At 41.7% G+C, this 15,000-nt stretch overlaps 2 protein-coding genes across 5 annotated transcripts in view; one reads left to right on the top strand and one right to left on the bottom strand.

The window, feature by feature from the left end:
• LOC138978275 (beta-1,3-galactosyl-O-glycosyl-glycoprotein beta-1,6-N-acetylglucosaminyltransferase-like) overlaps positions 1-4,964 on the top strand; it is a 32,718-nt gene extending 27,754 nt beyond the window's left edge. For 2 of the 4 annotated variants that reach the window (XR_011459629.1, XR_011459630.1), the window contains exons 2-4: positions 257-626; positions 3,188-4,310; positions 4,621-4,960. Coding sequence is in view for 1 of the 4 variants with exons in the window: in XM_070350947.1 (XP_070207048.1) it covers positions 257-626; positions 3,188-4,133 (1,316 nt within the window). In the remaining 3 variants the exon portion in view is untranslated. Of the gene's footprint in view, positions 1-256; positions 627-3,187; positions 4,523-4,620 lie in introns of those variants that run through there. The other 2 variants (XR_011459628.1, XM_070350947.1) reach the window with 2 other exon arrangements.
• LOC138978281 (uncharacterized) overlaps positions 1-15,000 on the bottom strand; it is a 140,803-nt gene that overhangs the window by 117,939 nt on the left and 7,864 nt on the right. The gene's annotated exons all lie outside the window — the stretch shown is intronic.

The following is a 15,000-nucleotide window of genomic DNA, read 5'->3' as shown; positions in this document are numbered from 1 at the left end:
GTTGGTTGGTTGGTTGGTTGGTTGCTTGGTTGGTTGGTTAGTTGCTTGCTTGCTTGGTTGGTTGCTTGGGCAATAATTAACCAAGGGCTTTTCGTGTTATATTACAAATTAACTTCTTATTCTTCTTTGTGTTCTTAGCTGGTTTGGTGATCAGCTGTCTGATCGTTCGATTGCCTCCCTTTTTTTCTCTGTTACCCATCGTGCATCCATTAACATCCAAGACTACTTCTTCATCCCATGCACATGTTCCTTTCAGACATTGCCATGCGGATAAGACGACCCCGGCACCCCCTGAGGGTTCTGACACTTTTTGGGCTGGCGGTCTTCATATGCGCTCTCTTTCTTCTTGTACCAGAGGCTCAAACCCCAAACGCTTTGGGCAGGAACGATCTGCTGAGCCGCCTTGACAGGGAAGTCTTCAAAAAATGCCAGCTGCACCCTACTACCGAAGCTTGCCTTCTTAACTCCACGATATTCCACACAATCGCGAATGAGGGCGGGAACTGTTCTCTCAAAGTGCTGACGAAGAACTGCCCAGTGTTCCTAATGGCTCATAGGTACCTGGAGGTTCCGGTCAGCCAAGAGGAAAAAGCGTTCCCATTGGCCTTTTCTGTTAGGATGCACAGGTTGGTAGAGATTCGGCTGTGAGACGATAAGACATTTGAAGGGGTGGTGACGAGGGAAGGCCTAGAGCACTGGTAAAATTGGACCGAGGATCCTAGGGTCACGAGTTCGAATCCAAACGGGAACGGACACGGGTCAAATCTATGTGATGACTCAGTGAGGGTATCAATGCATGCTCCATTCCCGTATTACCGCCGTGGCACGCCTAAGACCCTCGGTTATTCTGTAGTCGGTGCAGGTGACTGGTCACATCTAAACACGTAGACATCTGGGTAGTGCGACTATTGTTGCTGTAAGCTTTCCACTGGGAGGAAGAGACCCGAATTTTCCATCACTTGGATAATTAAGTATGAAATGAACGAACAAGATCGATTCATACGATTATAATATAGTTCACAGAGAGCTAGTCAAATTCGTACACTGAATTGGGTTCAAAGGATAGTCCCTATCTCCAATTGCGTGAAAATAAAACACCACAACATATTAACAGCTCTTTCTTGTACACATTTTTGTTATGCAAAAAAAAAAATAGGTCTGTTTACGGTAACCCGACCGACCCTAGCTTTTAGGCCCGACCCTAATCTTTTTTTTGGATCGTCTGAAAAAAAATGAAAAAAAACGCATCCAAAATAGAGCTGTTTGCGCTCAAACAGCAGACGACAGAAGGGAGGTAAGCTCAAAGTACTGTTTATAGTTATGTTGGGCAAAAACAGGGATTGATGAGAAGAAATGAACTGTGAAACATCATAGAGAGGGGAGAGAAAAAAAAATGGGAAAAAAAAAGGAAAAAAAAAAAAGCCGACCTACCGACCCTATTTTTTCACCCTATGTTACCGTAAACAGACCTTTTTTTTTTTTTTTTGTTATGTAAAATTATCGAACTAACAACAAGACTCTTATGATTGTAAGAACATAGCAAAATGTTGTGAGATCTAAGTTTGAAAACTCATGGCTGACAGCAAAACATACACAAGTGCAAACAAAGCATTGCACTATGGCACGGCTTTATAGTGCAAATTTGACTGACTTTGGAACTGTTATATAATATGCCATTGATCATGTCTTTGGTTTGACTACACAATAATGTTTTTTTATGTGAATATATTTTGTAAATGAATATGTTATTGAATTGCTAAAACAAAAAAACTTTAAAAATGTATGAAATGAAATTGGCCTTGACACCTCAACGTTACTCAGCTACTGCGATGCATACAGCTTTGCCTTAACCTTCGAGCCATTCGCACGGGCTTGGTTTTAAAATTGTCCAATATGAAAAATTCAAATGCGGCTCGCAATGCGTAATAGAAGATTTTTTTTAAATAACTCTGTCACTGCTACATGACCGTTCGGCAGAGTTATGCCGCTTGAAGCTCGGACAAATATTTCAACTTCTGGCCAACACGTGCTCAAAGTAAACAAGCAAGGAGAGAGGAGAAAAATCGATCCAAACATTATGCGTTGCTCTTGAGGAAAGTGCGATTCTGATAGTCGATACCCCGCGTACCGTACGTAAGGTCAGTTTCTTCCCGTTTGTGAAACGTGACATCACACTCCAGTCACTAGCAAGAGGGTGTGTCTCAAACACGTGTACAGGAACCACGTGGTGTTTGTCTGAGTAAAGCAAGGGAACTCACTCTTTCACAACCCATACAAACCCGACAGAGTTATTTCCGGAACTCGTCTATCAAATTGTCAAAAACCAACAATTATTGGTTCTGTCTGCGGAAGTGTACATGTGGAGTCGTGATGTCTTTGGACACAAGCGAACATTCCCCTGACGGGTTTTAAAACTTTTTTTCCGGATCATTGCATAACATCTGAACAAATAATTGTAACACTCCACAATTGTACTCGAAGTGCGTCTAGTATGTTGGCAAAATAGCTGCAATTACTGGCCGTATAAAATTTCATCTCACACGGCATCACTGCAGAGCGCCTAGAACTGTACCCACGGAATATGCGCGATATAAGACTCATTGATTGATTGATTGATTGAAAATATTCTGAAATCGTTTGTTCGAAAGGTGATCCAGAAATTCAAGTGAACGGCCTTAACTGAACGTTTGAATGAAATGACACGGGAATATATACTTAAATTTGGGTGCGAAATTTGTCGCAATAATGTTTTGGCCAAGTTTACATTATGATCTGTATTTCCCACACTTTTTCTTCGTAGCGTCAAAAAAGTTACCTTCGTTATAAGACATATAATTTTTCCGATTTTTTTAGGTCTGGAAATATAGCCACAACCATAGCTGGGCTTTTGTATGCTTGTAATGGGTTTTTTTAAGGCACACTCGGCTCACCATCTCAGATCTGGTCAGGCTTTTAAACATGGGATAATACCATCACTCCACTTTGTCACATACCAAAAATGAACAGCTTCGGTGCTCTGTGCACAGTTTCACTTTTGTTTCTGTGGGGGCATTTAACGAAATTGATGCATACAAAAATCCAACTGACAGACAGCAGTCATGGTGTTCATGTTTGGTATGTGACCAAGTGGAGGGAGTTTTCATAGGCAAAGAATGTGCCTTACTTATTTCTCGGTTTATTCCTTCAGGTCTCCTGCACAGATGGAGAGACTGTTGCGAGCAATCTACAGACCACACAATTTCTACTGCATCCACGTCGACGCCAAGGCGGAAGCGGAAGTTTACGACATCATAGCGGCAGTCGGCGCATGCGTACCCAACGTCAACGTTCTAGTCGACCGCGTGAGAATTAGCTACGGTACTCACGGCGACGGCATCGTCCGTGCGGACCTTAAGTGCATGCAGGCCGCTCTGGCAAGTCAAGTTAAGTGGATGTACTTGCTCACACTGTGCGGAGAGGAATTCCCGCTAAGGACCAACCTGGAAATTGTGACGATTCTCAAACTGTTTCGAGGAGCCAACGACGTGGAAGCATACCAACATCCGAGAAATATTCTCAGATGGTTTTTTGGCTCTGTCCGCCGCAGAGGGGACGTTTACAAAAACGGCGTGCTAACCCTGAACAGTTCTCCTGGCTCGCTGCAGTTCGTGGTGAAAAAGGGCAGTGCCTACGCTTCCTATACCAGACAATTCGTCCAAGCCGTTTTCGAGGACAAGAGAGCGAAGACAATCCTCGGATGGTTTAACGACACGTTCGCCCCGGAAGAAAACGTCTGGGCTACGATAAACGCGATGCCAGGAATACCAGGAGGCTACCCGGTAGACGCCAAACATGAACTCAACCAACAGGCTTCCAGAGCTGTCGTTTGGACCAGGGATAGGTATAAATGTAAGGGAGAGAATGTACACTCCGTGTGTGTCTTTGGCATGGGTGATCTCCCTTGGTTATCGCGACAGCCTCAGTTTTTCGCCAACAAGTTTAAAGAAGAGAAAGACAGCCGGGTTTTGGACTGTCTGGAAGCACGATTGTTCCAGAGAGCAGTTTCTGCAGATGCCGCTGTCAACTACGCTTACTTTGAAGGTCTTCCTCACGTCAGGTTTTACAGGAATGGCGGAGGTCCCATAAATGTATGACGCAGTAAGCTTTTATACGAGTCAGTAAAACGGTCATACACGTAAAAACCCACTCGTGCGAAAACATGAGTGAACGTGGGAGTTTCAGCACATGAACGAAGAAGAAGAAGAAGAAGAAGAAGAAGAAGAAACGATAGTGCAATATTTTCTTAGTGGGTGTACTCTTCTTCATTTAAGGCCTTAAAAAAAATTAGGTGTGGTTACGGTAACCCGACCTACTCTATTTTTAGGGGGCCGACCCTATAACTTTTTATTACATTTGTCAAAAAAACCACAACAAAAAAACAAAAAAAAACAGAAAACAGAAAACGCAATGAAAGCGAAAGCGCTCGAGTCGCACACTTATTTCCCTGTCAAGTAGGTTTAATTTGTACACATTAAAAAAAGAAGTAAAATAAAAAAAAAAGTGATTGCCTACCTTAATTCCTACCCTATGTTTTTTGGCTATGTTACCTTAACCACACCTCTTCTTTTTTTTTGGCCTAAGTTGCCAATTTCTTGATTTAAAAACGCGGAAATTGATGTTGCAATGACGTGGGTGTAGTGTGTGTGTGTGTGTGTGTGTGTGTGTGTGTGTGTGTGTGTGTGTGTGTGTGTGTGTGTGTGTGTGTGTACGTGCCAGTGCGTGCGTGTGTATGTGTGTGTGTGTGATTTAAGAGCAACTGCGCTTTTATCGACAAAGATGACCAGAAAGGACACATTTTCATCGAACCAAAAACATCTCTTTGACGTCTTTCTTTCTATCAAAGTATTAAACTTCATTATTTCTGATCGCATTGGGGTTATTTTTCTATGACATGTTTGAAGAAAATGACACGTGTATGAATATGAGCTTCAAAACAAATTGTATGTGGTTGGGGTTTTTTGGGGTGGGTTTTTTTTCATCTAACTATTCAATTTTTCACATTTACCTTGAACTCTCTTTACCCAAAATTACGCCCGACCAGTGACTATGAAAGTGTTCGCAAAAAAAAAGTTGACCTATAGTACTCAACTAACACATCCGACCATCTCACATTTGTTCGTACTTATTTTATTATTTCATCTAACTATTCAATTTTTTACATCTATCTTGAACTCTCTTTACCCAAGATATAGCCCGACCAGTGACAATGAAATTGTACGCAAAAAATATTGACCTATAGTACTCAACTAATACATCCGACCATCTCACACGTGTTTGTACTTACACAAAGTTTGTTTTGGTGGTTTTTTTGGGTTTTTTTATCTGGAAAACAAAGGGAAGTAAGCGCTCTAAAATGTGACCCTCCACCACGGAATGAGTCGCATGTCACCTTTGCATGATTTTCATATATATTTTCCTAAAGAGTTGTTTATGCTCTATCCAGTGGTAAAAACCGTTTTAGAAAAGAGCAAAAACTGTTTGAGTTATAAGCCTAAGACTAAGGTGACCCTCACACTGTTACCAGACACTCCCCGGACTTATATTATATTAAGCCTAGCGCAGAACCGCTCGAGGTGACATGCGACTCATTTCGTGGTGGAGGGTCTGTCACAAATGCTCTAAAAGTCGGGATTTTTAGTTTGGTTTTTGGGTTTTTTCAACATCTTTACTTAGGCAGGCCGACATCAGTGACTGCCCGGATATGGCTGCCAATCAGTGTGCTTGCACTGTCGTCCCTACCTTCCCCTTGTTAACTTGATACGTTTCGTAATGATCACGTGCAGTAATGAACACGTGCACAAGCCCTCGGCGTAATGCCAACAGAGTCTTCAGTGACACTGATTGGCATTCATATCCGGGCAGTCACTGATCAATGGGGTTTATATTTGTGATATATAAGGCCTAAATGACTGACTGACTGACTGACTGAAGCGCGTGCGTGAACACGTGCACAAATCTGTGTCATATTTATAGGCACACATCATAGACTTCAATTGATTAATTTTTTTTTTTTAATAATAAGGTTTATTTATGAAACGTTTAATGATAGAGAAAACGAAACATTCGCAAACGTTTCGTTTGTTTCGTTTTGTCTGTAATTAGACGTTTCATAAAATCATATACCCGGTACATGTATTTTGCGCTTTTGCTCTCGATTATGGAACGTTAGCTGTCTATCTGTTTCTTACAAAAATAATTTGGTGTAAAGCACACAGACATTTAAAAAAAAATTTAAACAGCAAACAAACAGATAAAAGGGAGCAGAAAAAACCCACTTTCTTCTTGTGAGTTTGTCTTCCTTGCTGCTGTCTGTGCCTGGACATAAGAGGGTTCATCCACTCTTTGTTTACTCGCGTTCATCAAAAGTTGCGTTCGAAAATATACATGAGACTGGTCTGATTGCCCCCCGATTATCAAATACATGTATAATTATCATCATTCCATACTTATCTCCCATAAGAATATTTGTCATCTAATTGTCTTGTATTGCGGACAATTCTCCCATGTTCAGGCTTCGTTAGAGGAAGAGAAAGCACTGACTTATTCTGGTGCGTGTGTGTGTGTGTGTGTGTGTGTGTGTGCGTGCGTGCGTGCGTGCGTGTGTGTGTGTGTGTGTGTGAAAGTAAGTGTGTAAGTAAGTGTATGTGTGTGTGTGTGTATGTGTAGGTAAGTGTGTGTGTGTGCGTGCGTGCGTGCGTGCCTGTGTGTGTGTGTGTGTGTGTGTGTGAAAGTAAGTGTGTAAGTAAGTGTGTGTGTGTGTGGGTGCGTGCGTGCGTGTGTGTGTGTGTGTGTGTGTGTGTGTAAGTAAGTGTGTAAGTAAGTGTGTCTGTGTGTGTGTGTGTGTGTGTGTGTAAGTAAGTGTGTGTGTTGTGTGTGTGTGTGTGTGTGTGTCCGTGCATCCGTGCATGTTTCAGTAAGAGTGGTAGGGAGAGAGAGACAGTGTGTGTGTGTGTGTGTGTGTGTGTGTGTGTGTGTGAGTGCAAGTTGGTTCGTATACGATCGAGCGTGCACGCGTATGTGTGAGGATGTGTGCGTGTGAGTGTGTGTGTATGTGTGTGTGTGTGTCTGTGTGTGTGTGTGTGTGCGTTAGTGTGTGTGTGTAAGTGTGTGTGTGTGTGTGTGTGTGCGTATGCGTATGTGCCCACCGAAGCGACCCAGGTTCGATTCCAGTTCGAGGACAACTATTTTGTTCCGTTTTATTTTGTTCCGTTTTATTTTGTTTACTCTTATTTTTGTTTGTTTCTTATTTTGTCCCTATTTCTTGTTTGTGTATGATATGTTCGTATGGAAGAAGTAGGATGAATAGTTTTGTCTGAGCTGGAGATGTTTCCCCCTCCTAACATCTTCTTGTGCAAAATGGGTGCGGTCAAGTATTTGGTTGTAGGCTACTTTAAGTCGGAGCAGGCCATACCTGCTTTTGCGTGTGCACATACTTATTGCCTTGATGGCCGTAGCAAACAAAGATTACACGCTTTTTATAAGTCGATCGGAAGGACGGCAGACGTATATAATCATAAGGTCTGCCTTGTTTATAAAAAAATTAAAATTAAAATTTAAAAAAATGCAGACTATTCGATCATGATATCCTTGGGAATCAGAATTCTCTTCTTCACAGTTCAAAATCGATACACGTGTCAGTATGTTAGCACTCAGTAATAGTTCCTTCAGCGTGGCATAGTGTTGGAGTTCGCTCTTGGCTAATGGCTGCAGTAACGTCCCTTGCGGAAGTGCGTCAGTTGGGTGGTTTGGTTCTCATCAGTCACCCTGTTTGCCGCTTGACCACCTGAGAAGAGGACTAATGACAGCCATGGGGTTCATTCCCGCTGTACTATATTTGTGACCCTCCACCACGGAATGAGTCGCATGTCACCTTTGCATGATTTTCATATTTTTACATTTTCCGAAAGAGTTTTTTATGCTCTATCTAGTGGTGAAAACCGTTTTAGAAAAGAGGGAAAACTGTTTGAGTTATAAGCATGTGACTAAGGTGACCCTCACACTGTTATCAGACACTCCCCGGACTTATATTAAAGCCTAGCGCAGAACCGCGCGAGGTGACATGCGACTCATTTCGTGGTGGAGGGTCATATATTTGTTCGTCTGTCAGTGTAATTGGGTAGTTTTATATTCTCCCAATCTTGTCATGAGAGAGACACTGTAGTAACGAAGTAAATGAAGAGGATGAAAGTCGCTTCTTCATTGTCAATGCTGCTTATTCTGAGGGCCCCAAAGGGTTTAAAATCGTGATCGTGATTGGCGTTTTTTGACCTTTCTGTGACCGTGATTGCCGAAATTTCCATTTCTGTGATCGTGATGGGACTTTGCCCGTGATCCGTGATGACAAAAAAATAAAGTCTCGTGATCGTGATCGTCATTTCGATGGGTTAAAACCAGAACCATCTAACTGGATTTCCACCATTTTGAGAAATGGCCACTTGAAGATTTCAACCCCTTATAAAAAATAGTAAACACAGGATTGTAGCCCTCATATTTTACACACTTGACTTAGAGGAAACACTGGTCATGCACACTAGTAATCAATTTAATTGAACAACTTTTTCATATGCAAAAAAGGTATAAATTTGTTCTGCTTCCAGAATACACTCCTGCTCTTTTCTCAGTTCTGGAGCTAGAAAAGCCCAGTGCACCATAGCTGCTTCTGACTTCCACACAGATCCCACTGTGGCCTGTGCTACAGCAGTCAGAAGCAGCCTCCTCACACATAGCATGTTCTGCTTCCAAGCAAAGCTTATACTGTACATTAGTTCAAATCGTTTTTCAAAGTTTATTACCGTCATAAACAAACAAATGTCAAGTCACTTGCAAAAATATCATCAAGGACTCATGTATTCATTCATTGTGTGGCCTAATGAACGCAACACGCATAAATAAAAATTAAATTGCCGGTACTTTTCATAGCGAAAAAAAAACCACATAACAAAAACAACACACACACAAAACTCTCTCTGAAATCATTATACTTTTTATATTTAGTCAAGTTTTGACTAAATATTTTAACATCGAGGGGGAATCGAAACGAGGGTCGTGGTGTATGTGTGTGTGTATGTGTGTGTGTGTGTGTGTGCGTGCGTGCGTGCGTGTAGAGCGATTCAGACCAAACTACTGGACCGATCTTTATGAAATTTGACATGAGAGTTCCTGGGATTGATATCCCCATACGTTTTTTTCATTTTTTTGATAAATGTCTTTGATGACGTCATATCCGGCTTTTCGTGAAAGTTGACGCGGCACTGTCACGCCCTCATTTTTCAACCAAATTGGTTGAAATTTTGGTCAAGTAATCTTCGACGAAGCCCGGGGTTCGGTATTGCATTTCAGCGTGGTGGCTTAAAAATTAATTAATGACTTTGGTCATTAAAAATCGGAAAATTGTAAAAAAAAATAAAAATTTATAAAACGATCCAAATTTACGTTTATCTTATTCTCCATCATTTGCTGATTCCAAAAACATATAAATATGTTATATTCGGATTAAAAACAAGCTCTGAAAATTAAATATATAAAAATTATTATCAAAATTAAATTGTCCAAATCAATTTAAAAACACTTTCATCTTATTCCTTGTCGGTTCCTGATTCCAAAAACATATATATATGATATGTTTGGATTAAAAACACGCTCAGAAAGTTAAAACAAAGAGAGGTACAGAAAAGCGTGCTATCCTTCTTAGCGCAACTACTACCCCGCTCTTCTTGTCAATTTCACTGCCTTTGCCATGAGCGGTGGACTGACGATGCTACGAGTATACGGTCTTGCTGAAAAATGGCAGCTACTTGACTAAATATTGTATTTTCGCCTTACGCGACTTGTTGTGTTTTTCAAGAAATCCCAACGGTAATCTTATGTTGTATCAGCTCATATCGTTTTTTACGCACAAAACTACACACCCAATAACACTAACAACAAACCAAACGAACAAAGCAGCAAACAAGCAAGCAAACAAACAAATAAACACAAGGCTGAAGGCGCATTTTAACCACACAATGCAAATGGTAACAAAATCACGAGCTTTAGATCCTGACTGCATGCTACTCTGTTCATTATCAAGAAAACAAATTGGCATTCTTACCTTTTGTTGTACTTTCCTCTTCACAAAAATGTTGTGCAGAAAGGTCGAAATAAATAATACACATTTTGCACTTTTAACAGTCGACCTCCTGTACTGCTTTTGTCTTAGCCGTTTGACCAGTTATTCCTGTGTAAAATTCATCTCTGAGTGTCTTCGCTTTTCGAACACACCTTTTCTCGTAGTCCCGGGTTGCAGAGTCTTTAAGTTCGGCTGAACTTCTTCTCATGAGGTGTCACATAGGATGCTTCCTTCATCGATGACAGAATTTTCTTTGTTGGGGTTCCATAAACAGATGGAAGAGATGCTGTGGTAGTTTCACCTAAAGGAGCAGTGTCTGACATATATACTACAAGCTGATGTGAATACACCTACAGGGTAACAGAAACTGTGGAAGCACACACAGGAGAAAGATTACAGGAGTTGGGTAGCTTGATTCATTTTTGAGGGGTGGAATCACAATCAGCAAGTATTGGAGTTGATGCATGACTCGAACAGGAGGATAACCCCCATTCACCATGTTCTCAAAAGGATCTTCGATTGAAGAAACAGCACAATCGTCATATTTTGGGGTAGATTTTGCCAATGGAGACGCATCAAAGTCATCAGGTTTCACTTTTAGCATTGGCAGAAAGGAGATTATGCAACCGTAATCCGTGAATCCGAAGGACAGTCTCCTGAAATGCATGGTGCTTCTTACTTGCCTGGACGGCCTGATGATTCATCTCCTTTCAAACAGCGTCTGCAAAAGACATGGATACTATGAATGTTATCTCCTTTGAACAGGCAATTACTACATGTACTTCTATTTTAAAATTATTAACCGATAATAAAAAAAGGTAATTGCCTCCGTATTATCGCTTCTGCGTTAAAACTTTGGATAGTTTTCGTGTTTCTATTCACACAAACAAATGAAACATTAGTACTTGATTACACTCTGACCACTCATGCTCATCAGTTTGACATTCTGATAACCTCTGAATAACAAAATATATTAGAGTCAATTAAACTGACAAAATCCATCAACCAAATCATTCATCTATCCATCTTTACAAGCATACACAAATACTGTAAACACTCACTTACATTTTTTTTATTTTTTAACAAACACTAAAGAGCTGCATGGATACACTACAACATTAAGGCATGAGCACATGCACACACCGTCACACACAAACACACACTGACACAAACAAACACACACGCGCGCAAGAACATTCACGCTGAAACAAACACATTTACCTGCCTGTGTTTTACAATTAGGAAAACAAAACACAAAAATGCCAGGAATCAGTTTGCAGATACAGGATTTAGACTGAATCAGAAGGTTAATCCCCTATATATTTAAAAAAGGAATCTGAATTTCAGCTTTTATGGTCTGTTCAAATGGGGAAAAACATAATACTTGAAGATACTCACTTGAATCTGTGTCCTGACTCGAGCAACAGCCAAATTGACTGTGCAGCAGATGTAAAAATGGCAGAGAGCTGTTCTCTGTTCCAGTGTTTTCAGAAAGTGGACCATCCTTTTGTCAGTTTAGGACACCCCCCACCCCCCCACCCCACCCCATCCCCTTGCACCCACTTTACCACCAACCCCCCTCCCCGGCCCCAACCCCCTTATTACCACCCTCCTCCCTCAATATCAAGGGACTGCATCTTTTCCAATTCATTCTTCATTCACTCTTTATCACAGGAAAGTTAATTGTGTTTCAACCCTGTACATCCGGAGTCAGGAATTCGGATACTGACACTTGACAGGTGTCACTGACCTGTTTTAGTTCCCACAGTCTATCAAATTCCTTTTTCTGTCGACAGCAGACTCTACTACTGCTAGTTACACTATTCTGTGTGCTGGAGGAAATCCTACACCACACAGAAAGGGTCAAGACCAGATACCACTACCGCTAATGTGCGCTTATCTGGCTGCGCTGTGAACAGGAAAAATGACTGTGACACAGCAAGCAGAAGAGGTCAGGTGACGATGGCTGCATCTGGCTCGCAGTGAAACACTCCCCTTTCCCCACAGGCCTCAGTAGCAGAACAGACTAAACTGAACTTAGCACGTTCTGCTTCCAACCTGGATGGAGTTAGAGGGTTCTGCTTCCAAGATGAGCAGGAGAAATGCTTGGAGCCAGAACAAATTATGACTTATAAATACGCAATTATGCAAGATTTTCAAGAATCCTTTACAGAAAGTGAGAATCATGTTACCATAAGTCAAATAACTATAAAGTTGCAAAACAGGTTATTTTGAGGTAATTGGTTCTGGTTTTAGCCCATCGATTTGTTTTCGTGATCGTGATGGGCATTATTGCAAAGCATTTTATTTTCAACGTACATTTTTCACAGCTGTATCACTCTATGATCCTCTATTCGTCAAGGAGCCAATCCCGATTGAAGGGAAGCAACAACACATTCAGAAATATGATTTTGACAGCGATTGCTTCCCTCACACACAAAAAAAATCCAATCAGAAGGCAAATTGCAAAAGTCTGCCAAACTTCATCCAATGGAAGGGCTTCGTGCAAAAGTTTTGAGTGCATTCAGTCAAATTCGAATTCGAAGATCAAAAATGGCGTGCAGCGGTACTGTCATCGAACTTCTGTTATATTTTGTGGATTCAAGCCAGACCAAAGCAGGCGGCGAGAATGCCTTCCTTGGTGGAAAGGTCAGGCTACGGGTCGGTCTTTCCGAAGACGAAATATCAAGGTATGTTGATCTATGTTGCTCTATGACTGTTCTGAATGTAGGCAAAGATCTTGAAATTTGTTCAAGATCTTTGAGTTTGAGTGAGATCATTGACATTGTCGACATTGCCACGTCCGGCTGTCACTCGCTCAGTGTGACCTCGACTGGCTCAAGATCGAGTCTGCGTGTTGCCAAAACCGAAACTAGAAATGTGTTTTTCATCCCAGCAACGTGGACACGCTTGGCATAGATTCTAATTGTCGCTTCTTTGCATTAAGCTTGGATTTATTTTAGCGCCTGTAAACTTTAATATCAACAATGGGTTAAATTCAGAAACAATGGCGGGGAGACGTGCCAGTTTGGGTCACTTGATCCTCATGTCAAAGACGATCAAAGTCATGTTCGTTGGGGATTTTGTCAGGCATGCTACTTTTCCGGTAATTGCCGGAAATACGATAAAGCCGTTTTCAAAATCCGGTAAATTCAAATTTATTCCGGTGAAGTTGAAAAATTTCCGCAAAAACGATCCGTGTGAATATCGCGCAACGCGACCGGGCGCCGGTCTCAATGAAGCCAGCGCACAGTTAGTGTTGTTTTCACCAGTTTGGAGGTGTGTTGAATGGTGGTGGGGGGAGGCTAAAATGGGATTTTTAACAAGATCACAACACCATGACAACCCTGAAAATGATGCCCAGAATGCACCAGATTGCACAGATTTTAACCGTTTTTTGAAAAAAAATTCGGGGGGGCATGCCCTCGGACCCCCCTAGTTGGCTCGCCTGCTTCGGTCGCAGGCTCAGGCTTGTGGCTTCGCCACTGGCACTGCACGCTTCTTTCAGGTAAAACCATTTTTGGCCTGTAGCATTCCTGTTTGTTTTTCAAGGTCATGAAACCAGGCGATGGTGCAGGCCCTACCTAAAATTGTATGGCAAAGTTGAAAATAAAGAACCCATCACACATACATGTACTTTAATTTCAATCCACCCAATAGTTTTTGAGAAAATGGATTTACAAGATTTAGCTCTGGAAATGTGAAATTGTGCAAGTATATAATTATTCATGTGTGTGAGTGAGGGTGTGGGAGTTGAATGTGTATGAGTGTAGAGAGAGCGAGAGAGAGAGAGAGAGAGAGAGAGAGAGAGAGAGAGAGAGAGAGAGAGAGAGAGACTGAGAGACTGAGAGAGAGAGAGAAAAAAACAATGAAAACAACATTCTTGTTACTGATTACAAATCATGATATGTATTTATATGTGTGTATGAAAGAGAATTAAAAAAATAATAATAAAAAAGTGCAACAGTTCTCACTTTGTGTTGAATAAACAATAGATCCAGAGGAGCGAATTACTGTGTGGTTGTGTTTACTTTGACACGTGCTTTCTGTACATGCAACTTTTACCGTGACCGTGATTTGCCACTGGTGTTCGTGATCGTGAAAACAAAAATCAAGGTAACTGTGATCGTGAAAGCTAAAATTTCCCTTCCCGTGATCGTGATGATACCCCCCCTTTGGGGCCCTCTATTCTCTCAGGTGCCAGGAGACTGGTTCCACGTAACTCTCACTTACTCTATTACACATGTCGTATGCTTTTAGAGTGCTTACCTCCCTTTGTTTATCAGATGTCGTAACGAAGTAACATGTCAGAATCAGGGCCGGACCAAGTTCGTTTGAGGGGGGGGGGGGGGGGGGTCCAACTGAAGGCAGGGGTCCAAAGTCCACATTTTTTTTCTCTGAGAGGTACATTGGATGGCCAGGGGGGGGGGGGGGGTTCCGGAACCCCAGGAACCCCCCCCCCCCCCCCCCCAGATCCGGCCCTGAGAATTATGAGTTCTTGTAACACAGTCATAACATACTGCTTGAAATGGTCACACTTTGGAAACAAAGGGACGGAACTCGTTCATCGTGCCACGCTTTGTGTGCTGAGTTGAGCAAGCTTCTACATCACAAGACTGTGTACATACATGACGTCATGACCAAGGTCGTGTGACGTGGGCTAAATGCTGTCCTTACATTGTGTCAAAATGTATCATCAGTAGAAACTAATTCACTGCTATCAAGTCGCGTCAAGTGATATCAAAATGTATCATCAGTAGAAACTAATTCACTGCTATCAAGTCGCGTCAAGTGATATCAAAATATTTCATCAATCTGTCGGCCTGACACTAAAACATCAACATTGAAAACCA

This window comes from Littorina saxatilis, linkage group LG10 (assembly GCF_037325665.1).
Source record: "Littorina saxatilis isolate snail1 linkage group LG10, US_GU_Lsax_2.0, whole genome shotgun sequence".
In the NCBI taxonomy this organism is placed as follows: domain Eukaryota; kingdom Metazoa; phylum Mollusca; class Gastropoda; order Littorinimorpha; family Littorinidae; genus Littorina; species Littorina saxatilis.
This window is presented reverse-complemented; position numbering and strand designations above follow the sequence as displayed.